Source organism: Sphaeramia orbicularis, chromosome 7 (genome assembly GCF_902148855.1).
Source record: "Sphaeramia orbicularis chromosome 7, fSphaOr1.1, whole genome shotgun sequence".
Classification (NCBI taxonomy): domain Eukaryota; kingdom Metazoa; phylum Chordata; class Actinopteri; order Kurtiformes; family Apogonidae; genus Sphaeramia; species Sphaeramia orbicularis.
The window spans coordinates 37,287,051-37,313,354 of NC_043963.1; the positions used below are offsets into that span (position 1 = coordinate 37,287,051).

Sequence of the window (26,304 nt, forward strand, 5' to 3'; positions counted from 1 at the left end):
AGGCATTAAAATGAACAAGAAATTGAAGAAAACAAGGGTGGTCTAATATTTTTTTCTGTGACTTTATTCATATACATGTCATCATTAAGCCTTAAACCTATTTTTGTGTCAAATTCCAAAGTAATTTTTTCTAATTTTTTTAGGGGATTTATCACCATCTATTATCATATTCTTCTCTGCATTTTACATTTTTCAGTGAAAGCTTTTCTATATTTAATTAACTGATTGTGTAGATGTTCATACAGGTTCAGAGTAAACTCAATGTTTTTTGTTTTTTTTTTGCAAAAATATATTAAATAAAAAATAAATAAGTGTTTAAAACCACTGTCATTTGTCAAACAACAGATTTTACTGGTGAATCAGTGTTGCAGAAGATGACGGTGTTTCCACGTTCACTGTGGAGCCTCAGAATGTCTTAATGGGTCATATCTGATGTCACTGAAAAGCTGAGAAACTGCATTTTACCTGAATTATTTATTAGAAATTATTTGTATAATTATCAATGTTATTATATTGATAGGATTAGTAGTTCAAAAGTTATTAAACATTTTAGAAGATAGTTTTGGTCATGAGTTTTGTTGTATGTAATTATTTTAGCTGCTGGAGGTGGAGCGAATTTTAACAATTTATATCCAGTTTTATATACAGGGACACCAGATAAATCTGAGCACGCATCACATGATTAATGGGATTTATGGGAGTGGAAAGAAGAAAAAACAAAACTCCGATACAAAAATCTGTTTTCGTTTTTTTGTAATATGTGATTTCTTGTTGGACACAGTATTGGATGATTTTCTCATACATTAATATGAAACCATTTGAAAAGTTTGGAGGGGAAAAAAAAGAAGATTTGATTGAACTTTTATCAAATCATAAACATCTGAAACATAGGCCTGTCTACACATTGCTTTTGGTAAGATTTCAAAAGACAAAAAGGGAATTTGCAAGCTGGAAACTATAGTTTTAATGCTGAACACTGTGTTGTATAAGTTGATATATTATTGCTGTGTGAAATCTTCCTCTTGAATTTCTCAGATGTAATGGAGACAAAGCACAAAGATATATATAAAGTTCCACAAAACTGTACTTCAGTGCAGTACTTAATTAAATTCCACTACATTCTACCACTAATTATAAATGGCGTGACATAAATTAAAGCAGTACAAATTGTACTACTTTACTGTCTGCACAAATTAAGAAACAACATGCTGCTCATTGTTTTACATTTAAGGGAGATAATAACGACAGAGGTAATACTTTGTCAAAACACATGGATACACACAGACTTCAATAGCCACAGATGATGGTTTGATACACAAAGACCACTGCTCTCTGGTCTTCTTCCTCGAGGTCAAAGGTAAAGCCCTGACCTCGTGGAGTCAACATGCCCTTGTTAATAAAACAATAAACAACAGTCTTTACTCAATAACCTCCCAGCCTGCATCCTCGCCAGCAGGGTTAGCTTTCTGAAATACACTTTCATCCCTTCACTCTGAAAGTATAACTAACATACATCGATGCAAGGGTGGGGTGGGGTGGGGGTGCTCACTCGCAAACATGCATCACTTTGCTTATACATTATAAATCTAAAGACAGGAATATAAGGCTCATAATCAAGATGTATGCGCCCCTGTTTATATACATGGCTGCTAAAAGGGAGTTTATTAAGACTTTATTTACTCTTTGCCCACCATATGTGATGTTCCTGAGTGTTTGAAATCTAAGATCAGTCACAGAGGGGGGCCCTGTGGCTCCCAGGACACCTAATACTCTGCGTGCTCCAGGGCCGGTGAGAAGAAAAAGAGCACAATTGGATTAGATACCAAAATAGGGTCAGTGTTTGTTTTAATCAGTCTGGTGACACAGGGAGCTCATGAAAGCACCGGGGAAAGAGAGCCTGGAGAGAGAGAAAACCAGAGAAATAGGAAGGGAAAGAGAGTAAGTGAGACAGATAGTGAAAGAGAAGGCGAAAGGGGGGGAAAAGAGAGACAGAGAGGGCAGCCCGGGTGATTGGTCCCCAGGCTATGGCTGCATAATGGACGCCTGAGGCCAGAGGGGAAGCTGTCTGAGGGGGTGGCTGGCCTTTCGGAGTTCACTGTCAGGTCTTCAAACCACGGGGACAGCGGTCACTTCCACTGTTCCAACTTTGTCAAAATGCACGAGCCTTGACAAATATGTGGTGTAGCTGGTTTGTTTTCCACACCACACCAACAATTTATCTGACAAAGACAGCCTCAGAAAACATTAGTGTCCATGAAATCGATGATTTGTCTGTTAAAGATGATTTAGATCACCAACAATCACCGCTTTGTTAGTTTTGTGTATTTGCAGATGACAAAATCACAGATTTCAAATAAAGCTTCTAAAACACTTGAAATCTGAGGCTGGGAATGTCAACTGTCTTGTCTTAGGCTGAGCTATCTGATTACCAAACGTTTTTTCTAATCTATAGGCCCACTGGATAATGACGGAGAACAATAACATACACTATCAGCCAGAGAAAGATCTAGTATACTGTAAGGCTCTGGCTTTTCCATCTAAGTTGCTGTAAGATTACCGTCCCTCGCCAAAGCCAGTGAGTTGTGGCTGTTGGGCAGCGTATCATGGATGCAGCTGACTAGACTTTCCATAGTAGAGCTTAAAATCCTTACAGGGATACACCGCTGGATTCTGCACGTCAAAATTGATTTTCCTACATCCCGGGATGAATTCAGTCTGCATTGAAGAGAACATTTGCTATTTTTTCCAACAGACAGAAACAAAAAGGCCAGCATATTTGCTACTGATGTCACAACTCAGCTCCTTGTATAATAAATAATAAAAGACATACAGGTTTGTAGCTTCCTTCCTGTCGAACTGATGTATTTGCTGGTTTGTAACAGACCTCAGAGTCAGTCTCCAATTTATGGTCAGTGGAGTAGCTCCAAACTGTGGATCTAAGCGGTATTACAGATAAATGTTTTAGCTGTCTGGCTGTGGGAGTTACTTGATTATTTAGCTCCAAAATACTAGTGAGCCATGACTTATATGAATACTAAAAATGAGTGGTGTTTCCCTTTCAGTGCCACCCATGTAAAGTACACTGACCCAAAAGTCTGATCACATGGACCAAGGAAAAAGAAAAACATATTGATTAAAACAGTGGAAAAAAAACAAACTTTTGTATCATTCTTGCAGTGCAGAGCTACACAATATGACTCGTGGTGGCACATCTTTCAGTCAAGAGTGCATTTATAAGGTTGTGCATCCATGTCTCTATAAATATGCAGTTAAATATACAGTCTATTTGTGTGTCAGAGAGGGCAAGTGAGCAGTGAAAGCAAGTGTCCCAACTCCTGCATATCCATCAGCCTGGTGTATGGTGTTTGGTAATGGTATCCCCTGGTCGGAAGTGCAAATCCAGCTGCTGCGAAGTGGCCATAAATTAGATTTTCTGAAACTTGGTGCAGACGTAGTCTCCAGTGTGTCGTTTACCGGAGAACTCAAACCCACTAGCCCACTGCAGCTTTCATTATCATTACTTAAATCCCTTAAACTTACCTGATTGATTATCATGTCCCACAAATTAACTCAGGGGTGCTTCAGTTGTTCGTCTACTGGAGGGATGTTTGACCAAGTCTCAACTAAGGAAGCATGTTTTATCTTATAACTTGAAACCCCAGCAATGCATTTTATCTCTTTTAAAAACCTGAGACATGTTGGAAACATTACAACTCATGCTTTTGCACTCTGAGCCCAGAGGTTAGTGTGATGTGCTTGCTGAAAGCTTTTCCAAATCACAGAGAAATCAACTAAGTAAGTTAAGATTTTTGCAGCTGCTTTCTATTCCTCAATGTGCAGAGTAATTCCAAACAGTTTATTTTCTATCCAGCCACTTCAGCCCCCAAGGTCATTTGCTTTCTCTCTCTCTCGTTTTTTTTTTTAAACAGGCTGAATTCTCGTATGTCCTTTCTCCGTGGAACTGCACTCGGTATAATTCGCTACGCTGATCTGTTCTTCCCCAGCAGAGTTGTGACACTCATTCAGATGTGTCAGACTTCCTTTAATTTACACGTCCCATCTTTTGCCTGAGATATTTTGATATTTGAAAATAATAAGGCCTATTTCAGCCTGACATTTTGATTCAGTTAATATTTAGATTTATAAAGAAAAAAAAACTGCAGAATGTAGGTACTGAATGACATGAATGAGTGAAAAGAATGTGTTTTGTGTGTATGTGGGGTGTCTGTTGTGAATAGGTTTGTGCATACCACTGCTCACCCTTCATCATAAAAGGAAATTCTGAAGGATCAGATGAGTCAAAGACGACTGCCACCATGCTTGTGAGCAGCGAGCTGTGGGTAAAGGGGTGCATTATGGCCAGTGTCTGGGTGGCTGTTTGGGGGGTCACGCTCTGTGCCCAGGCCCTCGGGGTACCAGTAGCAGGATGGGCCTGAGCATCCGCTGGGAGGATGACCCCAGCTATCCCTGCGGAGTTTGGCTTGTACAGCTGTATCTGATTGGACAGGAACAAAGGGCTGCGCTGCACCAGGAGGTTTGGTATTCAGCACATACACTGATCTTCTAGGACCAGAAACCTTTTCTGACTGCACAGATCTATGTTACTAAAGCTTAGAATGAAGCAAAATGGGCTTTAAGGAAAAAAACAAACAAAAACAACTGGCTTATGAAATAGCTTTTTACAATTTGTGTTAAGTCTAATGTTAAAGTTAAAAAAAAAAGGAAATTCAGTGTTAAATACTGAAACATCATTGGTGGTTTAGACCTCTTATTTCCAGGTTTAGTGAATTTTTAAAGCTTAAAAAAACTTAGGCAGTAGTAGAATCTGCAAAGTAACACTGACCAATGAGTGAATAGAACTAACCTATAAAAAAATAAAATGTAGATGTATTTTATTTATGTCAACTTACTGACATTTTAAAAGACAGATTTAATATGTCATGGGAAATATATTGGCAACCTGTAGACTAAATATTATTTATCTATGCTGAGGCAGAGTTTTGATCCTACTGGTGTTTCTGAGGCAAACATGCATGTGATGGAAAAGCAGAAATTCAGCCTCTACCAAAACATGACATCTTCAGCAAAAGTTAAGAGACCACATGAAATACAAATTCCCACTCTGTAAATGGCAGATATGGCTCATATTGTTAAGACATGTATCTATCTGTCCACTTTGTGGTTATTTGACGTTTGATTAAACTTGGAAAAGGCTGAATCCACAAGGACCGATCAGACGTCACTCTTTGTAAAAACCATTACGCAGACTTTCATAGTGCAACAAATCCTTCTGACACTGCAGATAGCAACACAGAAACATGAGCACTTCATAATAGTTATAATTTTTGTACATGTCATCCGTTCCCTCGGCTGAACTCAAGAGCAGACTGATTTATTTTGAAGCTCACCCAAAAAAACACGCGGCCCGCCGCCTTCCACGGAAGACATTTTGGATAAATACTTTCATAAGTGTTTATCCAGAATATAGCTGAAAGGTTTCTTCCAAAAATGTGTGAAAGCTGGTAGGCTACCGGAGACCTCCTGTGCGTCAGGAGTTTTCTCATTTGATGCGCTGGAGACAGAAGACGCAGCCAAAGCCGCAGGTCCTGTCTGGAGCCTCGGGACTGTGCGTGTGCGTGGACGTGTGATGCCAGAGTAATCAAACACGCACTCAGATGGACTGGTGTGTCTAGTGGTGATTAAAAGTGATCAGAAAAGAGAGGGGAGCAAAGAATGGTAACGAAGAGAATTTCAGTAAATACAGTCTATTAAAGAAAAACGGGTTTCTCTGTTAAAGATGAAAGACATTTGACAGTTTGTTTTTTACATTTTCTGTTTAAAGTTAATGATATTAATAGTAAGTTATTCTTTTTGTTTTGTTAATACAGTTTTTTTTGGCACGTTAGGGAGGAAAAATCGTTTTTCCTTTACACTCTGACACGGAAGGCCTATTCTATATGATTTTACAATGCTTAGGGAAAAAACACTGCATACGAAATGATATGAACATGAAATGATTCTTATTTTTTTTATTCATTTTATTTTCTCACTGTAAGATACATATATTTTTTTTCAGTTTTCCTATTTTGCAAAATCCGCATATTCCACGTCTCCTCTTCACTCGTGGATATTCTTATCACATCAAACAACGGCTCAAACACACACCCCACTTATTTTGTGTTTAGATCTTTTTTTTTAAGTAGTCTATATTAATTTTTCGTGCCAACCTACAGAAGATGAACGTTTTTCATCCTGTAACTAACAAAATTGGAAGAAAAACTCATTTCCTCTGATCATCAGTGAACAGTCATCTTCATTTGCCTCTGACAGCAAATGCAAAAATTACAGTCTAACAAGAACCGGAGATGAAAGTAAAACAATAAGCAGCCAGAAAACAATCTACTCCCATCAAACTTTGCGCTTTTATTCGGTGTGATAGGGGTCCTTTAGAAGTTAAGAGTAGGCCGATTATAGGCCGTATTTCTATTCGACTGCAGGCTATTTTATGATCAACAGGCATGCCTTGGCCTTCAGCTTTTCTGTAAAACACCTGAAAACAAATTACATCTATATTCATATTTCAGTAGTTTTTTAGTACCACAATAAAAGAGCCTAATTTTATTTTTCAAGCGGTGAACAGTTAAAGTCTATAGAGTGTATTTCAAATCCAGAAAATAAATACATAGACGACACATTTAATCTGATTTTCCTTTAATTTTCCCGCCTGTGTGGCACTTTTATTTTCTTATTTTCATTTATACAGTAACATAAATAGCCGAATAACATTAGATCTAATTATTTTTATGGCTACTTAATTTATCTAGCTATTTATCTTTCTGTCGCCGAAATTATCACTGATAGGTGAAGTAGGCTATCTTAACAAAAAATAATTGTTTTTGCTAATTTTTCAGGATGTTTATGTGTTTAATTTCATCATCTGATACATTCTGTAGTCTGTTTGCAGGTGCTTTATGTCTCCATCACTTTCCATGAAGATACTCACCGGAAACAGCGGCTGTGCTGGTTTCTGTGGTCCGGCTCTGATAATGATAATCCCATGATCTCCAATCTGTACTTTTTTTTTTTTTTTTTACGACTACCTTTAATTCAATTTGAGACCCGGGTCACGGCCAATGTAGTTATATGTCATTGTAAAAAACAAAAACAAAACAAAACACAACAAAAAAAAAAAGAAAAAAAAGAAAAAGGAGTGTCAACCAGATTAGAACACTTGAAACAGCGCATAAGCACCATTTGTCCAGTTTTACTGTAGCCAGCAGTCTCAAAAGACTAGGTCAAAAATTAAATCAACCAGAAATAGCCTTCGTTACATCAATTAGACCACCTTGTCCAGGCAGAGTTAAGTGAAATAACTATGTGCTTCCAAAGAAACCAACTCAAGGAAATACTTTTTATTGACCATTTCTAATCTAATAGGTTGTTTCAACCTGTCTCAATGACAAGGATACTTTGACTGCAATAGTACTTTACCTTTACTGATGTAAGCGGTAGAAATAGGATTTGATAGGTCTATATATCCAATAATTTGTAAAATAAAATCTGATATCCACGTACAGTTAGCATTAAGTTTATTTTTTCACGTCCGCTCTGTAATACGCATGCGTGACCGCCCAACAGGGCCGCACCGCCAACCGTTCCCTGTCCGCCTCAAAACACGTAGAGATTATTTATTTTTAGCTCTGGCGTGTGTCCGCAGCATCAGGGACTAACTGATACATCCATATGGTTTCGCTAAGGTGCATGTTTACGGATTCCTGGAGATTGTGAGTAAGAAGTGAGGCTACACCGGTCTGTCCTTCATTAAAATCCAGGCAGAGTAGACGGTATTCATCACGACAGAGCTTTCATAACCCGGTGTTCCTTCACACACTCACATACACACACAACAGTATTTGTCTCTTCGAGCTACTGTGTCGACCAAGGCTACTAATTCAGGTTTCTGCTACCAATATTAAGGAGGTTAAGTGCTCATATTAAAGTACTAAAATGTTGAAGCGTGGCTGAGCTAGCACCTGTAGGTCATGTGAAGTGTTGCCATGACAACCCATTCAGTGAAACGGCTTGAAGCACATGAAATCTAACATATTTTTCATTATTCATCAAATGTAACACTATTTTGTAGGTCAAGCATACAGTCATTTGTAAAATAAATAACTAAAATACTGCTTGCTCATGTCTGAAGTGCCATGGGCCGTCTGGGCTGTTAGCTGTGTTGAACTAATAAGTGCAATAAAGTTTACAGTTTTGACTTCTCCTTTCAGTATGTATTGAAAAGCAAAAACTGAAGGAGGTAAAACTAAATTATTTTTCTATTTTGCGAATGTTATTTGATACTTAGCATTAGACTTCATGTTATACTCTTCAACTAACCAACTTAAACAGTGCTTCAAGCAAAACTGAAAATCACATCAGCACATTTTCAGCTATTTCAAAGTATTTCCTTAAATTATTTTTATTTTTATTTTTTGAAGCTCCTCTCTATTTTAAGCCATTTGTATTATTCCCGCTGCACATTCAGCAAATGCACTTAACTTTTCCTCTGAAAGGTTGCCCTTTCTTCTCATACACCACTATTTATCAGTTGTAGTTCTGAAATTGTTTATCATTAAAAGGGAATTTGCAAAAGCAAATAATGTATTTTCCATTTGTCTCTTATGTCTTTATTATATTTCTGTCTTCGATCTGTAGTAAATGGTCCCAATTTCCCGAAGTACAGCAGAGAGTGACACACAGCATGTGTTGCAGCATTAAATCATTGATGATAAATCAACCATAGAAGACTATATCCAATTTTTGATTAAGAAAGGCTGCAAGAGCTGTTATTGTTAGTTTGTCTACACTGTCACATATCAAGGTCCTTCGATTTGAAAATCACCAGGAGGTTAATTGAGTTGCTTAGTTTGTTAGGATCTTTCCTTCAGTGAAAAGAAGCCAGTAAAAAGTCAAGTGGTTGGTCCTGCAGAGCAATGTGGCAAATTATATTTTCACACACATTTTAAACATGATACCATTAATTTTCTATCTTGTGGCACATTTACCATTCCAGTGTATCCCTTCATTTCCAACAGATACATACCCGGCTCACCTCTGGTGTGGTGTGTTGTGGCTGTAGATCCTGACTTGCTGCTGACACTCACTGGGCTCCAGTGTGCTCCATGACGCCTCAGATGAGGTCAGGCAGAGGACAGCAACCGTACTTCCCATTCCCCTCCGAAACTTCTACCCCCATTGCTACAGCAGACGAGTGTAATTTTCCCATAATGCACCTCTCCAGCCGGCTGACCCCGGGGTCAGCAGCTGTCAGTCACAGCCTCAGCTGGCTCTACAGCTTCTGGACATAGACTGGAGGATGTGAGGGAGGCCTCTGAGAGGAGCCGTGGCTCTGCATATGGGATCATCTCTGTGCATTCATGGTGGGTAATTAAATTAGCTATCCTTCTCCTATTCTAATGCAAACCTCAGGTTGAATCGCCACCCTGTACGTGAGAGGAAAAGCCTCAGGCAGCGATCGCAAGACAAAGACAGCCAACTAGCATGCAATACAGAGCTGTACTGCACACTAGCTGACCGTCTATGTTGGTGTTCATCTGGCAGGTCCAACTTTATAACATCTCCATCTACATGCTGTTTGGGATCACACACAGTGTCACCAAAGTGGGTCAGGTTGTATTTACTCACTGCCAGTGGTGGAAGAAGTGTTCAGATCCTTTACTTAAGTAAAAATAATAACCTCTGCACTGCAAGTAAAAGTTCTATAATCAGAATCTTACTTAAGTGAAAGTATGACAGTACCCCAAAAAATGTTTATATAGTCTGAAAAATAGAAGTAGTTCATTTTGCAGTAAAACTGTTCCCTATCAGTGTTATTGATATATGTCTCTGGATGGTTGTTGCTGCTGCCTTAATGCATGTGCTACATTTTACAGCTGTAGATGTTTAAAGTTGAGCTTGTGAAGTACTTAATATACTTTTGATTAGTTTAATCTACAGGAGTGCATCATATTCTGTAAGATCCTCGAACATTTGTAAGGTCATATGAGAGCCATGTATCTCTAAAGAATCAGTGTCTCATGAGCTCAGAAAAAAGGACTGTTTTCAGCAGTAACAATGCATTTTTCATCATATCAAAGATGGCCTTGTAGAGTTTATTTATCTTAAGACAAATGAGATTTTATTTCAACCCATAAAGGAATACTTCATCCTTCAGTTTATCACAAGCATTCACAAATAACAAAGACAAGTAATTTTCACTGGACAGGGAGAAATCTGTAATCTGAAATCTCAAAGCTTTGCCATGGTGAAGTGGAGTTTCATAAAATACATAGTAAAATACATCAAATTTGTTAAGTACAGCACTTGGACTAAAGTCTAGTCACATTCTTCAACAAAATCTTGTTCACTGTTGTATAACTGCTGAACTTTTATCCTGCCACTGTCTTGATAACTTCAAAGAACCTTATTTTATGCAATAGATAATTTCACTGCTAGATTACTTGATTAATTTGATTAGTTGTGTATTTGCGCACACACAAGTCTGTGTTTGTGCATGTGCTGTGAGGTTATGTGTGTCAGAGAGAGGATGTAAGGTGTAACAGGGTGTGACAAAGCCCTGCAGACTGACAGCCAGGCCAAGAGGATGTAGTGGAGGGAGGAGTGGAAACAGTCCGTAGCCTGAGGGCCGCAGGGTGCATGGTGAGAGTGCGGGGTCACCTTTATCCATGCTGTCTGTGCCCAGAACCAGGAGGCAGCGGGGGGAGTCTTGGGACTCCCAACAGGCTGAACTGATTTCCTGTGCAGGGTCATGCCCAGGACAGGTTTAGAGGACAAGGGTTTAGGACAGCAGGGAGCTGGTCATAGTATGGACAGCAGGCTGATGACATTTTCTGCCATTTCTCTACTTTTGTTTCGTTCTTCGTGAGTTGGTGAGGGTAAAACACACAAATCATCACAATTTAGTCATAATTTTGCTCTTAACATAATGTGTTATTTAAAGGACAGCTGCTCTGCTTTGATTGATGTGGCTTAGAATAAAAATGTCTATTTTATCCTGAAAGTTGGAGCTTTCAGAATGAATGGACTCCCCCCTGCCAGCGTAATTAAGCAAGCCACAGTGCACACAGCACACAGATGTCTGCACAGACTTATAGGAGACTCTGATTCCTCAGCAAATAACATACCCATAATCCTCTACATCTTATGCTCTCTTAATGCAATATTCATATAAACACTGTTACCTGCGGCGGCTTGGAGATCATAGCAGAGTGCTTCCTCTTGCCCACATTTCTGGAATGCATTTACTCAGCTGGGTTTGTGAATTCAAGAGTGCTCTGCAGCCTCAGGCTACAGAGGACATGCTTGTCACGAGATTTCTGAAACATATCCGTGTCCCCCTGTGTGTACTTCTTAAAACTTACTCTCCTTACTCTCCAGAATTATGAGGTTTTTAATGGTGGTCAGCCAGACAGTTTGATAAATGGTGGCAACTGTACCTAGGCTTACACTCAGTGTGGGAGGGTAAAAGGTGGCACTGTGGTTGTGATTAACATGACAGCGCCGTCTTTTTTAGCCTACATGCTCTACTGACCCAAACATGTTAATCTAAATCATGTTACACGTAAATGTCATTAGGCCTTATATCTAAGGACACCAATCATTTTAAATTTAAAGGAGCTCTTCCTTTCCATGTACCCAGCCACGTCTTTGTAATTTGTGTGCAGATGAACACTGGAATTTTAATTTTGTTCATGCTACACACTTGATAAAGACACTTCGTTTGGTTAAGACATGAAGTTAGTTCGCAGTTACCTGCTCTTTTACAATGAAGTAAAGCAATAATATATGTTATTTTTCCGTTGATGTTCTTCGAGGAACACACTTTGACAGATTTCTCACCTTTTCTCTTTTTAAATCCTGCAAATAATGATTTAAGCGAGAAATTCGACTCACTTGGTTGAATTGCTCAGATGCCGTGTTAACCCTACCATTTCTTACAGCAAAGACTGTTCTTTTACTTGGACCTGCAAAGCGCACTGTGGACACTTTGATATTTCAGAACTCCAAATGGAATCAAATGGGGCTTATGAGGCCTCTCAGCCCAAATGGACCTCATGTTTACACACTTGTCCATCAGCTGAGCAGCGCACGGCCTCAGGTATCCAAAGAGATGTCGAGATGTCCCCCAAACCAACGGTACCGTGTCTGAACTTGGTAAGTGCACTGTGTTTAGACGAGGTTTGTTGAGATGGGAGATAACATGTCAGTATCAACAGCCTTTTATGTTAGTGCCGAGTCAAACCCATTCGCAGGATATTTAGTCAGATTTCTGCTGCATCATAAAATGAAGAACACATCTTTGCTTTAAGCATCTTTGGGGTTTTTTGTTCTACTTTTACCTAAGTTCATTTATAGTTGAATAATCCTCAGTTGTATTTAGACTGATTACACCTCTTTTTCAGAATATTCTAACCTTAAAAACTCCTGTTTTAACTGTATTTTATTATAATTTAAGATACTTATATTATTTAGTAGTAATGTGTTTGACCTTATGACCCTGTGTGTTTTATTAATTGTGTTGTTGCTCATATTTTAGTGTTTGTTTTCTTTTAGTATTTTCATGATTTGTTTGACAGTTTCACACTTTATGATCTTATTCTGTTTAAGGTGCGATCCAATAGTTTCACTTGTGAAAGTAGCGCCCAAGTCCAGACATTAAACGAAAAGACCAGTGAAACTTGGTGTTCATGTCGGACCCACATCATACAGTAACACAATTAATTTTCATATTTCATCCGCATACTGTAAGTATATGATAATGTATATTGCGGCCTAGATTCGTGTTTCATTATTTATAAGTTTGCACGATCGAATGTTTGAGGCTCAGTTTGCATTTGAACATGACAATATTAGTCAATGAATATGTGGGAAAAGCGAAGGAATAAAGGCCTGTTAATAAGGCATGTACGGCTCCAGCCTAAATGCAGTTAAAGACCATTACCAAGGAGGTTTCATGTGTGCGCCGTGTGTGTGTGTGTGTCTGTGTCTGTGTGTGTGTGCGCAAGTCTACAAATAAAAGACGACGAGTTCATTAATTTCGTTTCATCAGACGAACATGGCTCAGTCTGCGGTTTGCGTCGGGATTTGTGTCTCATTTGTGATCCGCCATAGTTTGACCTCGGCGGTCTTCTGAAATGGTTTCAGTCTAATTCCATTAGCCTCAGTCTTTTGCCTAAATTTCACAACACTAACACCGAGGTGAGCTGGTGTTTTTAATGTAACCTGGAGCCTATGTGCGGCCTGCCTTTACGGGAGGGGGAAGTAACAGGTCTGAGAAAGGATTTAGAGGTTTATTTATAGACGGTACACAACAATGCAAAAGACCAAATAAATAAGAACTGAGGAGCTTCCAAACGGGGAAAACTCTTTATTATGTGAAATGGGGAAATGTGGAAACTCACATTTAGTCCGAATAGGATAAGAGAGGGTTATAGTATGGACTAAAATAAGAGATGAAGTCGAAGTGTAAAGATCTAATTTTTAATCCATAATGCAGTGCATGCATCACAGGCTGCAGTAAACAGCATAGACTGTGTGTGTGTGTGTGTGTGTGTGTGTGTGTGTGTGTGTGTGTGTGTGTGTTTCTGTGTGAGCTCCAGTCTATCTCCGTGTCCTGTCCTGGTCGATTTGCTGATTAGGCCCATAACAATATATGAAATAGGAATTAAATGGTTAATTGGAGGGACAGAAACCACACGTGATTGAATTTTTGGCGGATTATATCAGACTGCTGGATGGATGCTGCAGACTCTCTCTCTCTCTCTCTCTCTCTCTCTCTCTTTCACACACGTATACACACGCACTCCGATCCCGGTTTCACGGGTCTTTGTTTCTGATCTGTTAAATCCCACCCACTTGACATGAACACAGAAGAAAAAAACTCTGACTCCGGCGCCCACACCATCAGCGCCCAGTCGCTGTTGTCTATACTGCCTGCTGGACCCGTAAGATGGAGACGGAGAGTTGTTTGTCTTTCTCTTCGCAGAGCAGCAGGAGGACTCCAGAAAACTCCCCGGGTCTGGAGCACGGCAGCGGCTCCGGCCCCTTTCTGCACTGCGATGAGCTGCAGAAACCCTCGCACCTTCCTCCTCTTCCTCACCGCCTCAGCCTGCGCGGTGATCTTTACGCGGCGGCCATGGGGAGGTTTGGTGATGCTGCGGCGGACTTTACGCACGGCCCACCGCCGGCGAACCCGCCAGCCTCCCCGTCCAAACACGGCAAGTTTTTGGACGGTGTCAACCAGGACCAAAAGGCCACTTCCATAAGCGGGAAAGCGGGATTTTATGATAGCAACTCAGAGGGTAAGTTAACAAGAATTGTGGAAAAAAAAATCCAGAGTTCAAAAAAGAGTTAAAAAAAAAAAAAAAAAGTTCTTTAATCTGTAACAGCATTTGCTTTTATTTCTATTTCTGCGAATTAAACTGATCTTTTCTGAAAAATAAAAGGCCATTATTAAGAGTTTAGGCCTACGTTTTATTTAATTTTATTTTTTAAGAAAATCACACCCAAAATAAGACCTGAACAAAACTGAATGCTAAATTATTTGTTTTTTCCCAGCTCGCACTCTTGCATTTTTCAACATAATTTTGTCAGTTCAGTCATAAAATCTTCCACTTCACAATCATCTGGTAAATTGATGGCTGCATTAAGAGATGAAAATGCATTGATAATATTAATATTCTACTTTTTTTTTTAATGTCTCATACAAAAATCTGATTTAATTAAATGACAAAATCTGGCAGATTTTCAAAGCATTGAAGAACAGGCATTTACCTTTGCAGGATTTTTAAAGTGACTTTTAAACTCATATTTGCACGGACTTAAAGCAGTTGAATTCTACTGACTGATTTTGTAATAAAGCAGGTTGTGATAAAAATGTCAACAGTTTTTTTTCCCCCTTGACAATCTGTGATATAGAGGAAGAGAGGTTAAAGGTCAGTCTGGCAGCAAGTTGGGTGTGTCATTAGACAACTAGGCAGCTCTCATCCTTTTGGGCCAACATTCAGTAATCAGTGACATTTTAGCATTTTTACTCACAGACTTATTTTCAGTTGCTTTTTTCGTCTTCATGATTCTACGTAATAAAATATAAAAGGCTTTGACTGTGGTTAAATGCTGTCAGACATAATAGACAATAAATGTCCATCTTGGGAAGAAAAATAACAACTGTGTATTTTGAACTGAAGCCTGACGAAATGATGCGGTCTTTTACTTTATTTATTGTTGATGATCCTGCAAAATAACAGAGGATATGAAAGCTGATAAGGTCTTTGTGATATCTGTGTCCAGAATAATATACAACAGCTTGATTCATGTTTTTGCCAAAAATAGCCGTATCAGCTGTCCCGTTTGAAGGTGGACTTTTATTACTTTCCTCCTAAATTCTGTTTATATAGGAAAAGAGCATATATGGTTTCCCCGTCCTGTTTTTTCACATACACACACGGCTGTGCTCAGATCAATGTTGTGCAAGTTAATTTTTTCATGTGTGTCTACAGCTTTGTGTGCACACTGTGTGTAATATATTGCAAGTTTGTGTATTTTACAAACTATTCATAATTTGATCGTACGGAGACACGCCTTCCTGTTTTGTCTACAGTGTGAAGATTTAAGGCACCACATCAAGCCAACACGCAAAACAAGTTTCAGCCCAGTTCACAATAAAATTAAGCAGTGATTTTATTTGCAATTAATTCTCATAATTGTATCATTAAATTAACACATTTTAACAATAACTTTAATTTTGTGTTTCATATTAAAGGGAATATTTTATAGTGTTCCAACATTTTTTTTTTACTACAAAAAAGGCCTTTTTTTAAATGGCAAGATTACTACATTATTACATTAGTAAAAATATCAGTGCTTCACACAATATGCAATGTATGAGTTATTATTATCATTATTATTTTGTTTAATTTGTTTCATAATTTATACATATTATACCTGCTACAGTTTTGTTCAACAAAATGTAATGTATATACATGACAAGTGATTTTAATATCTTATTCATGTGATGTAAAAATAATGTTTGATTTTTTTCAATATAAAACAAAATTCGATCAAACAGATACTTCCCTCTTATTAAAATAATTTAGTACTCACGACAGTATAAAAACTCAAGGTAGAATCAAGCGAATTCTGTTGTAATGAAAGCAGATTTGATTTAAAACTAATGTAAATCAAATCTGCTTTTTAGGGCAAATTAAACTAAAAACTCATTTAGACTCTAATGAATAGTGGAGACATAGGGACAACATGTTTTGTACAGAAGTAAAAACTGAACTTTATACTCAGAACAAGAAGCCTGGGAAAAAAGGAGTGTAAATTTCTACTCAATCTCTCGTCTTTTTAGAATCGATCCCGTTATTCACAGCATGGTGTTCCCACCTTTACTTTGTGAATTTATCCTCTATTTGCCTTAGCTGCATTTCACATAGATCTCCAGTTACACAGAGTGGAGACAGAGCGGATGTGGGTTTTTGACAGCGTAAAAGCTATACAATGTCCTGCGGCCCCAGTTTGCAATCTTGACAGGGAATATTTTCAGCATGAACTGTAGTGTGAGGTTGGATCTAATGGACATGAGGAAATTAATGTTGCAATGAAAAGTGCTCTCTGTTGGGCCCCATATTGAATTAGTGGAATAGCAAAGTTGTGTCTCAGCTGCCCCCAGTGACTGCCTGCAGATAGATGGGAGAGTGATTTTGTTTTGAAGTTCAGGGTTAAACGTAATGAACGTAGACAACAACACTGAAACACTGCAGGAGGGACTAACCCACTCCATTACAAGATGGAAAATAATGCATTCACATTTCCTCTTAAAGCTGAATATAAAATGCAGAATATATTGCAGAAACACCATATATAAAAACTTAGGACATATATAAAACACTGTATGAGATATAAGTCTGTTACATATTCAGTGTTGTGCTCTAGTTGTATTTTTAATTTACACATGCAGTTGATTTGATGTAAAATAAATACGCCTCTCTAATGATAGCTTTAAACACTTATTTCTTCCCAAGTGAAACAAAACAAATTTTGTTTTCAACTTATTGCTTCAGGAGTTTATTGCAAGCCAACTCCCAGAGAGTTCACCGCTTACGTAAATTGCGTGTGGGATAATCAAATTAAAACACTATTTGGCTCTGTTAATGATGTGTGTTGTTTTGCTCCGGTAACTCACAATTTAACCTCATTTAGTAGTTTGAGTTTGGGAATCAAATTGAAACCCGTAAAAAACAATCAAGGGGTTTATGCTTTTTAGTGATTTTTATAAATGTTTGATGCCATACTGTGTGTAATTTCATATTAATAGATTTAAAATCCAATTACTGAGAGTCTGTACCATACAAAGAGATAGTGTGTGTGTGAACGGATTCTAAAACAAATGCTCTGTCAGTGAAAGCAATTGTGGTTCATTCAATTACTTGTAACTGTGCCTTAATGCAAAGACACATGATCCCCATCACGAACTTGTTCTTTACAGAAGTTGTGTGTTTTCCTGTTAGCAGGATTTTGGATAAAAACAGAGCAAAAATCTGTTTAAGTCGGAAAAATCTTTTGTAAAATGTCCTAAGAAATTATAAGAGCACACACTAAAATATAGAGTGGAACCATGAAGACAAGCAATTGCGGGTTTAACCATACTTCATATTTATCTTGTGTTTTCTTTGTGTGTGCTCTAAATACTAAAGGCAGAGAAAAAGGAGCTCCAAAAACCATGGGCTACCCTGGGATTGGCACAGACTGTTGTGCAAAGCTGAAGGAGCCTACTAGTGGTTTACAGGGAGACTCCATCGCTGACTCCATTGACTTATCAGGCAAAAACAAGAAGCGGCGCAACCGTACCACCTTCAGCACCTTTCAGCTGGAGGAGCTGGAGAAAGTGTTTCAGAAGACACACTACCCTGATGTGTACGCCAGAGAGCAGCTGGCTCTGAGGACTGAGCTCACCGAGGCTCGAGTTCAGGTATGTGATGATACATGCTCTTTGCCTCAGTACTCTTTATTTTATACATTTTATTATTGCAAGCAGATTCCCAGTACTTTTGTATTTTTGTGTTTGATAGGTTTGGTTCCAAAATCGCAGAGCCAAATGGAGGAAACGGGAACGCTATGGGAAGATTCAGGAGGTCCGCAACCACTTTGCTGCTACATATGATATCTCTCTTCTCCCTCGCCATGATACATATCAGGTAGGCCAACACAATGATCCAGCGCAGACTTTTTATTTTTGTTCTGAATACCCAAAAACTACTGTGGTGATTTTCTTGAACCTTGGTGAAAGGGTAGGCCATGAACCAAGACCAAGCCAATATATTTAGGAGCAGATCCATAAAAAGGAGGTGGAGGCTTGAATGTTTTTTTTTAAGTTATCTTAACACTGGAGAACAGTTTATCCCCAGGCTAACTTGGAACATGGTAGCAGTCAACAGTTTAACTAACCCCTAATGACAATATGAATAAAAACAGGCCACAATGTGTGGTTTGTTTGTAGATTAATAATAAAGTGGAACTAGAAGATGAGTCGACTGTTGGCCTGCACTGCTTAAAAAGTTTGTAACGATTTCTCAACAATAATAGAGGGGGAAAAAAAGGATAAGATTGGATCTAATGTATGAGCATGTCTGTGTGTTTTGTTCAGTTTTATCTTTCATTTTACTGTACTTGTATTTTAGATTTCACTACGATGATAATTTCTGAAACCTTCTGTAGGCTGTTTTTCAGTAACACAGTTTATACTGGTTTCTATCTTTTTCTTCTGCCACAGTGATACTGTTTTTTTTTCTTTCAGAGCTGTAAAATAAATCTTAAGTCATTAAATTTGTACTTAAAACTGTGCACATGCCCTCATACAAATACAACCTGCATCATACTGAGCAGGCAAATGTCAAATTTGACACATTTCCAAAGATCTTGACTGAATTTTCTCTCTGGGTAGATGCAGAGCAATCTGTGGCCAGGGGCCCCTTCAGGAGGAGGAGGTGGTTCAGGCGCTGGTTGTGTCCTAGGAGCTGACTCCATCCCCTCATCATGTATGAGTCCATACCCCCACCCCCACAGCAACCTGCAGGGCTTCATGGGCATGCCCACATCGCCGAGTCACCCACATCACCACCACCCTCCTCATCATCCTGGCATCAACGGCCTCTATTCACTCCACAGCTTCCCAGGAGGCCTCGGGTCCCCTTCCATCGATGGACCCGAGACCGACTACAAGCCAACGGGCCTGGTCGCGCTGCGCATGAAAGCCAAAGAGCCAGGCAGCATTCTCTCCTGGCCTACATGACCACTACAGTGCCAGCTCCCCATTATGCACTGACTGAGCCAAAGCATATTACATTCCTGACCCATACACAATCCCAGATGTACACACCCACCTCAGAGCATATTTCCCCTTAACATTTATATACGCCGACTTGGAGACATTTCACAGTTCAGAAGATCTTGGAATAGGAGTGTCATAAAACTGAGGGCAACTTGAGCTTCTTGCACGAAAGCCCAGCATATTAATAGGAACCCTTTTGTGTCCAGTTTTGACACCATTACTGAGATAGAAGGGGAAACATTATTTAAGCATGTAAAAATGTAATTATCATATTAATCATTGTTTCATGTCTGTTGTGCTTCATAGTGTGACCAGTAATAAAGGCCTTCATCTATAGTACTTGTGTTATGCAGAAGGATAAACAACCTCAGCCAGAATTATTTTAGTCGTGATTTAACTTTCTTTTTTATAAAACGATAACCAACAGAGCTAACTGAGTCTGTCACATATTTGACTGGGAGTGTGGTTGTGTGGAAAAATGCTTCATATGCTGTGGTTGCCATAAACACAAAGATTTCTGCTGTGTGGGAAGTGACCAGCATTAAATTGGGAAAGTCCACAGAGGGACCGTGCTTGTACAGACCAGTCAGCTTCGCTTAAGAGTCCTTTAGGTGGCACCTCATGTATCATGGGAGAGTGGCAGGTTTATTAATGAAAAGCTAACTTAGCAACCGTGCTTCACTGTTGATGATAAAGTAGACAGCCTCCCACAGATGGCAGACGTTTCTCATTCACATCTGGCATCAGCAGTAAACCTGATCATCTGAGTAATGACTTACAGTTTAATAGAAGACATTGGGGTTACCAAGGCCAGGAGCATATTTTGTTTAGTAATACTTTTCACTGGATCCAGGTTCTCTGTTTGTGTTATGCTCGTATTCTGTTCCCGTATTGTCTTAAATGCACCCCTGTGGCCTACTTACTCTCATATGTATCCTGAAAAACCCATTCCTAATAATCGTTTTCAGGAAATCTCCTTGTTGTGCTTTACTCAAAACTATTTACTTTATTGTCAAGGAAACACTACATTGCATGGTACCATCCCATCTGGTGTAGATTACAGAATACCAGCATATTCATGTCAGATGGGCAAACATTTCAATCTGTGTGAGATTGAAAATGCAACTTGAATTCAGAAAAAAGAAAGTACCACTGGTGGACAAAGCCCTCCCAAACTCCACTTACTCCCCAGGAATTTTCATGGCTTACGGGGGAATATATTGGCTCTCTCTCCCCTTTGCTTGCCTCGCCATGTTGGGGCAGATTAGCTGCCATTCCCCTAGTCTGTGTCGGGGTTTTGTATGAGCCACTGACATGTGGTTCCAATAGAGGAATGCACAAACCCATCAGAAACACTTTCCACACCCACAGCTTCAAATTCCAGCCAGGCCCTGGGAGACGGCAGCCCTTACTGCAGTTACATAGTCCCCCTGATTAAATCCCAGATTAAGTGGAGAAGATAAGGAGACCTGTCAGTAGGGATAAGAAATTGAGGAGATGGCCATCTTTAGGAAAGCTGAAGAAATAGCAGATGGTGGATTGGGGCTCAGCTTTATTGTTTACTTTCTGAGATAGGTGCAGGTATTAAATCTGCCTGTCTATAAACAAAAGGGGAAACCCAGTGGCTTTGTCAACTTGATATGTTAACTCTAAAAGACTAACAGAATTAGAAATATGGTATTTATTCCATTAAAGATGGTAACCCACTGTTATAGACAGATTTTTAAATAGAGATCAACTGTTTTAATGGAAGACCCTGAGTTTGGACTGCGATGTTATTAAAGGTGGAATGGTGTGGCGTTAGCTTTGATCTGTATAGACTCAATATATCAGGCTACACAGGCCCTGTATGATTTGTCAGATTAAATGAAAAGTTGAGTTAAGACTGCACAATGCTTATTAACTAAGCATCACTCTGTGTGTCAGGGTCATTGGGTGAAGACTGTCACTGGAGTCTGAAAATTACTCTACCCTTAGCCTCATTAATGGACAGAAAAAATATGATTTAATGCTCATTAAAAACTGCAAAGCTGCCCGCTGGCTACTGCTCTAAGCTTTGATCTCAGCAAGATTTATCTTGGCCTTGAAGTGCAGCTATTGTGACCAGACACTGCTGTATTTGAAGTTGTTGAACAGCATTACCACGTCCTGAAAGGCTAAACAATGTGGTAGCCCAATGTGGCCAAGTGAGTTATACTGTCAGTGAAGCACGTTCATCACACTCTGGTCATGATGTATTTTGGCAACTTTGAGACAATTACAAATAGAGCTTAGTTTGGCAGTTCATCAGTCCACAAATGGGACTATGATGCCAGATCTGTAAATACTAAAAAATTGCAATATACAGCAGTGTTTGGTAAATATTCAGATGAGCAATCCATTTACTTTATTTTAGCTTGATTCATACCCGAATAACTCCAGCAAAAATGTGTAAAGCAAAAAGACATCAGTGTTGAATTTTATATTTTCCTTCCAAAAACAAACCACAAGTCAGCCTACTGAAAGAAAAAAAATGCTTATTACAATATATGCACTTCTTACTGGATCAAAAAAGTAATCTAATTGAGGTATATTTTTGACTCTTGCAAGAGTCATTAACGCTTTGGTTACCCGTTGCAACGACAGCAGAACAGTATTATACACTGATTTGCCACCTAATTCAGACTGACAGGCCCTCTACCTATCCAAGGCCATTTTTACAAATTAGGAGCACAAACTGTTGCTCATTCTGAGCTAGTGTTAAATGCTGCCATCTTGTGGTATTGGTCAAGTTGAGGGGGGAAACACCCCGTATTTTTTTAAAGCGTTACAAATACACTTTTCCACCTGTCAAAATGTAGAACTCACTCAAGTTTGATAGCTTGATTGCAAGTTTGATAATGACAAAGACATACAATTACATGATGGATAAAAGATCCTCACCTTATTATAATATAATAAAAAGCTTTACAATAAATAGCAGATCCCTTGAAATTATGTTCGATTCATTATTGTTATTGTTTTAAAAAGTTGATTTCTTTTCTTTTTTTTTGTTTTTTACATTGCATCATAGGTTTTCTTGTCCAACCCTTTCTCTTGATCAGCAAAAATATGTCAACAATTGCCAGCAGACAATGGAGTAATGTACCCTAAACACACTGATAATGAAACCAGGCTTAGACGTCAGAGGATGACTGACAGGCGCATTAATGTCTTCCACCCACGTTTTCATCCAATCAGGAGGAAGAGGCGGGCTTCCACACTAATCCTTACAAAATGGCGACTGTTGTTGTTTTGCCGCAGGGTCAGTGAATAAATCCGCTTTTCATTTCCAAAAAAAAAATCTGCACCAGTTTGCAGACACGGTACTGAAAACCGTAGCGTCCTAAAGCCCAGCTTCGTGTGGACTGAAATGAAAGGTAAAGAGCGCTCACCGATTAAAAAACGCTCCCGGGCCTTGGACGATATTCGAGACAGGGGAGGATGCCACCCGACCAGCAAGAAAATGGGGGCTCTGTCCGTTTCCAGTGGGAGTAATAATGGGAATAGCTCGACCAAAAGCGACGGCAGCTCGACGAGAAGGAGTCTGCTTGGTGAAAAAAGAGACAGGGACTTCGACGGTCATGGTCGGACCGGTAATAATCACAGCTGCCAGGCTCCTGCTGCTAGCTCCGTCGGTAAAAACCACAACCTGAGCCTTACGCTGGATTTAGCCGCACAGAGGACCACTTCACGGGGCGAGCAGCGTGTCCAGCCGCCTAACGCCGAGAGTGAGTACAAAACCCTCAAAATCAGCGACCTGGGCACCCAGCTGAGTGATGAAGATATAGAGGATGGACTTTTTCACGAGTTTAAAAAATTCGGGGATGTGAGCGTTAAGATAAGCCGTAGCAACGACGAGCGGATAGCGTTTGTGAATTTCAGAAAGCCGGAGGACGCCAGAGCCGCGAAGCACGCCCGGGGCCGGCTGGTGCTCTACGACCGGCCGCTGAAAATCGAGGCCGTGTACATCAACAGGAGGAGAAGCCGGTCCCCGGTTGAAAGAGAGATATATGGAGCAGCTCCAAGCCATAGACATTTGCAGAGACCGCTGTCGCCCACCGGGCTGGGATACAGAGACTACCGTCTGCAGCAGCTGGCCCTGGGCCGGCTCCCCCCTCCACCCCCGCCTCCCCCTTTACCCAGAGACCTGGAACGGGACAGGGAGTTTGCCTTGTTTGAGGCCAGGACACGTCCAGCCTTCATTGCAGAACGAGCAGCTTTTCGTGAGGAGGATTTTATATCTCCAGAAGATGACCAAAGAGCAAATAGGACGTTGTTTTTAGGAAACCTTGACATAACTGTTACAGAGGCGGACCTGAGGAGGGCTTTTGACAGGTTTGGAGTAATAACAGAAGTGGACATTAAGAGACCTACACGGGGACAGACCAGCACATATGGATTTTTGAAATTTGAGAACCTTGACATGGCCCACCGTGCTAAGCTTAGTATGTCTGGCAAAATAGTGGGCCGCAACCCCATAAAGATAGGCTATGGAAAAGCAACTCCCTCCACACGCCTGTGGGTGGGTGGACTTGGACCCTGGGTTCCCGTAGCTGCACTAGCAAGAGAGTTTGATCGGTTTGGCACAATAAGGACCATTGACTACAGAAAGGGGGACACCTGGGCCTACATTCAGTATGAAAGCTTGGATGCTGCACAAGCTGCATGCACACATATGCGGGGTTTCCCGTTGGGGGGCCCAGAGAGAAGACTAAGAGTGGACTTTGCTGACACTGAGCATCGTTATCAGCAGCAGTTCCTGCAGCCTCTCCCAATCCCACCGTTTGACATGGTGGCTGAGTCTTTTGTCCACCGTGCTACACCTGAACCTCTGAGGGTCAGGGAAAGAACTCCACCGCCACTTCACTTCAGAGAGAGAGAGCTGTTCCCTGGAGCTGAATGGCCCAACCCAGCTATTAGGGAACGGGTTCGTGCCTCCCCGTTTGAGCCCTTGGAGCATTTGGAACGTGAACGGCGAGCACGAGAGCCGTGGTCTTTGGAACGAGAGCTGCAGGGGCGTGAACCAGCACGGAAACGCCGTGTGATGGAGGATGGGCGGCACTTAGATCACTCCCCAGACAGCACTGAACGGACAGTAAGGCGTCGACGTGCCTCTCCAGAGGGCAGTCCTGGAGGCAGCAGCAGAGATGGAGGGCGCTTCAGTGACTCAGAGCGCCCTCTAAGGGGTGAAAGACCCTCACCACCACGAGAACGTCACAGCAGCCTGGAGCGAGGTGGTGCTGAACGGAGACTGAAAAGCCAGAGTCTTTCTGAAAAGGGACCCTCAAGTAGCGTCCTTTCCACTGTTGGGGAGCGTAAGCGCAAAGCGGGTGAGGGCATCAAAGGACCAGCCAAAAGAGAGCGCTCTGAGAGCAGTTCCAAAGGCACCCAGCCATTCAAGCCAGATGGCACCAAACTCAGTCTGGCTTGGCATGGTATGCTACTTCTGAAAAACAGCAACTTCCCAGCCAACATGCACCTGCTGGAGGGCGATCACAACGTAGCCAGTGACCTGCTCATTGACAGCACGACGGGGAGGCAGGTGAGCGAGCTAAAGATCACTCAGCGTCTCCGTCTGGACCAGCCCAAGCTTGATGAGGTCTCCCGACGTATTAAGGTGGCGGGTCCTGGTGGATACGCTATCCTGCTGGCAGTTCCTGGGAGCACAGAGGATACATCTTCATCAGATCCTGCAGCTTCAACTCAGCGGCCTCTTCGCAACCTGGTGTCCTACCTCAACCAAAAACAAGCAGCTGGAGTCATCAGCCTGCCTGTGGGAGGAAGCAGAGATAAAGACAACACAGGGGTTCTTCATGCTTTCCCTCCCTGTGATTTCTCCCAGCAGTTCCTGGATTCCTCTGCTAAAGCTCTGGCTAAAAGTGAAGAAGACTATTTGGTCATGATTGTGGTTCGTGGAGCATCTTAAAAAAAAAAAAAAAAATCAGAACACACTAAGTTCAACTAATGTAAAAAAAAAAAAAATCTGCTGTATATCAGTAACTATTGCATGCTGTGTGTTCTGCATTATGGGGTACACTAGTATGGTTGTTGAGTGTTTGTATGTTGCCATGTAATCCACTAAAAGTTAAAACACTTTCCCCCCTTAAAGGGTGTTTGTTTGAACTCTTTCCAAGGGGAATATGAATATCTCAAAAATTCAGAAACTTGCAAAATTCATTCACAATACTGTAAAATAGTGAGATACAGGGGGGGGATTGATGAAAAAATATAAAATTCAACTTAATTCAATACCAAAAGAAATGTTCTATTGAATACACTGTTTTGGTTTATTACAGGTTTAAAAAAGTGTAGTTCTACTTCCCCCAAAAAAGAAAACTTGACTGAAAAACATGGAGTAGACACATTAACACCTCCAGTAGAAGAAAACCACAATCTTTCTCCTCTCAAATTGTCGTCTCTTTTATTTATTCAACTCTGTTGAATCAGTGTCATCTTGACAGTGTTAACAGAAGCAGGTCATATAAATCTTCACAGGATTCATGTGGAGTATGATAGAATGCATAGTATTAAATTATACAGGTGGTGTCAGTGTGTCTGCTTCCTAAACATGAGGGAAATCAGAAGACAGTCTTTCAAAGCTTTGAAGAGTAGTGCAATAATATTTGTAGAATAATCATTTTTTGAACGTATGGATATGAATATGACCAGGGCACCCTTGAACTTAAGGTGGAGTGAAAGATGTGTCTATGATTTCATTTGCAAGAAATCCTGGCAATGTTTTCTAAAGGTCAGAGCTTGAAAGGTCTGTGCGTAGTTCATTATTTTCAGGTTTTTAATTTTGTTTGAAGAATCAAGTTGTGTTCAGGTTCATGGTTTGAATTGGATCATTTTCTGTTGCTTTCAGTAATTGAACACCA

General features: G+C 40.3%; 2 protein-coding genes across 3 annotated transcripts; both read left to right on the forward strand.

Moving 5' to 3' along the window:
- The first annotated feature begins 7,670 nt into the window (after positions 1 to 7,670).
- On the forward strand, positions 7,671 to 20,107 carry alx3 (ALX homeobox 3). Of its 2 annotated transcripts, XM_030137790.1 has the most exons (7): positions 7,671 to 7,784; positions 9,090 to 9,434; positions 12,074 to 12,228; positions 14,060 to 14,375; positions 17,772 to 18,046; positions 18,147 to 18,272; positions 19,019 to 20,107. In XM_030137790.1, the coding sequence occupies exons 2-7, from the start codon at positions 9,410 to 9,412 to the stop codon at positions 19,364 to 19,366; spliced, it is 1,245 nt and encodes a 414-aa protein (XP_029993650.1). In that variant the 5' UTR covers positions 7,671 to 7,784; positions 9,090 to 9,409; the 3' UTR covers positions 19,367 to 20,107. The 2 variants fall into 2 exon arrangements, with proteins under 2 accessions (XP_029993650.1, XP_029993651.1); XM_030137791.1 differs by lacking the exons at positions 7,671 to 7,784; positions 9,090 to 9,434; positions 12,074 to 12,228 and having other exon boundaries at positions 13,851 to 14,375.
- A 2,515-nt stretch (positions 20,108 to 22,622) lies between these two features.
- rbm15 (RNA binding motif protein 15) lies at positions 22,623 to 25,748 on the forward strand. The gene has a single exon (XM_030139756.1). The coding sequence runs from the start codon at positions 22,797 to 22,799 to the stop codon at positions 25,350 to 25,352; it is 2,556 nt and encodes an 851-aa protein (XP_029995616.1). The 5' UTR covers positions 22,623 to 22,796; the 3' UTR covers positions 25,353 to 25,748.
- Positions 25,749 to 26,304: the final 556 nt, after the last annotated feature.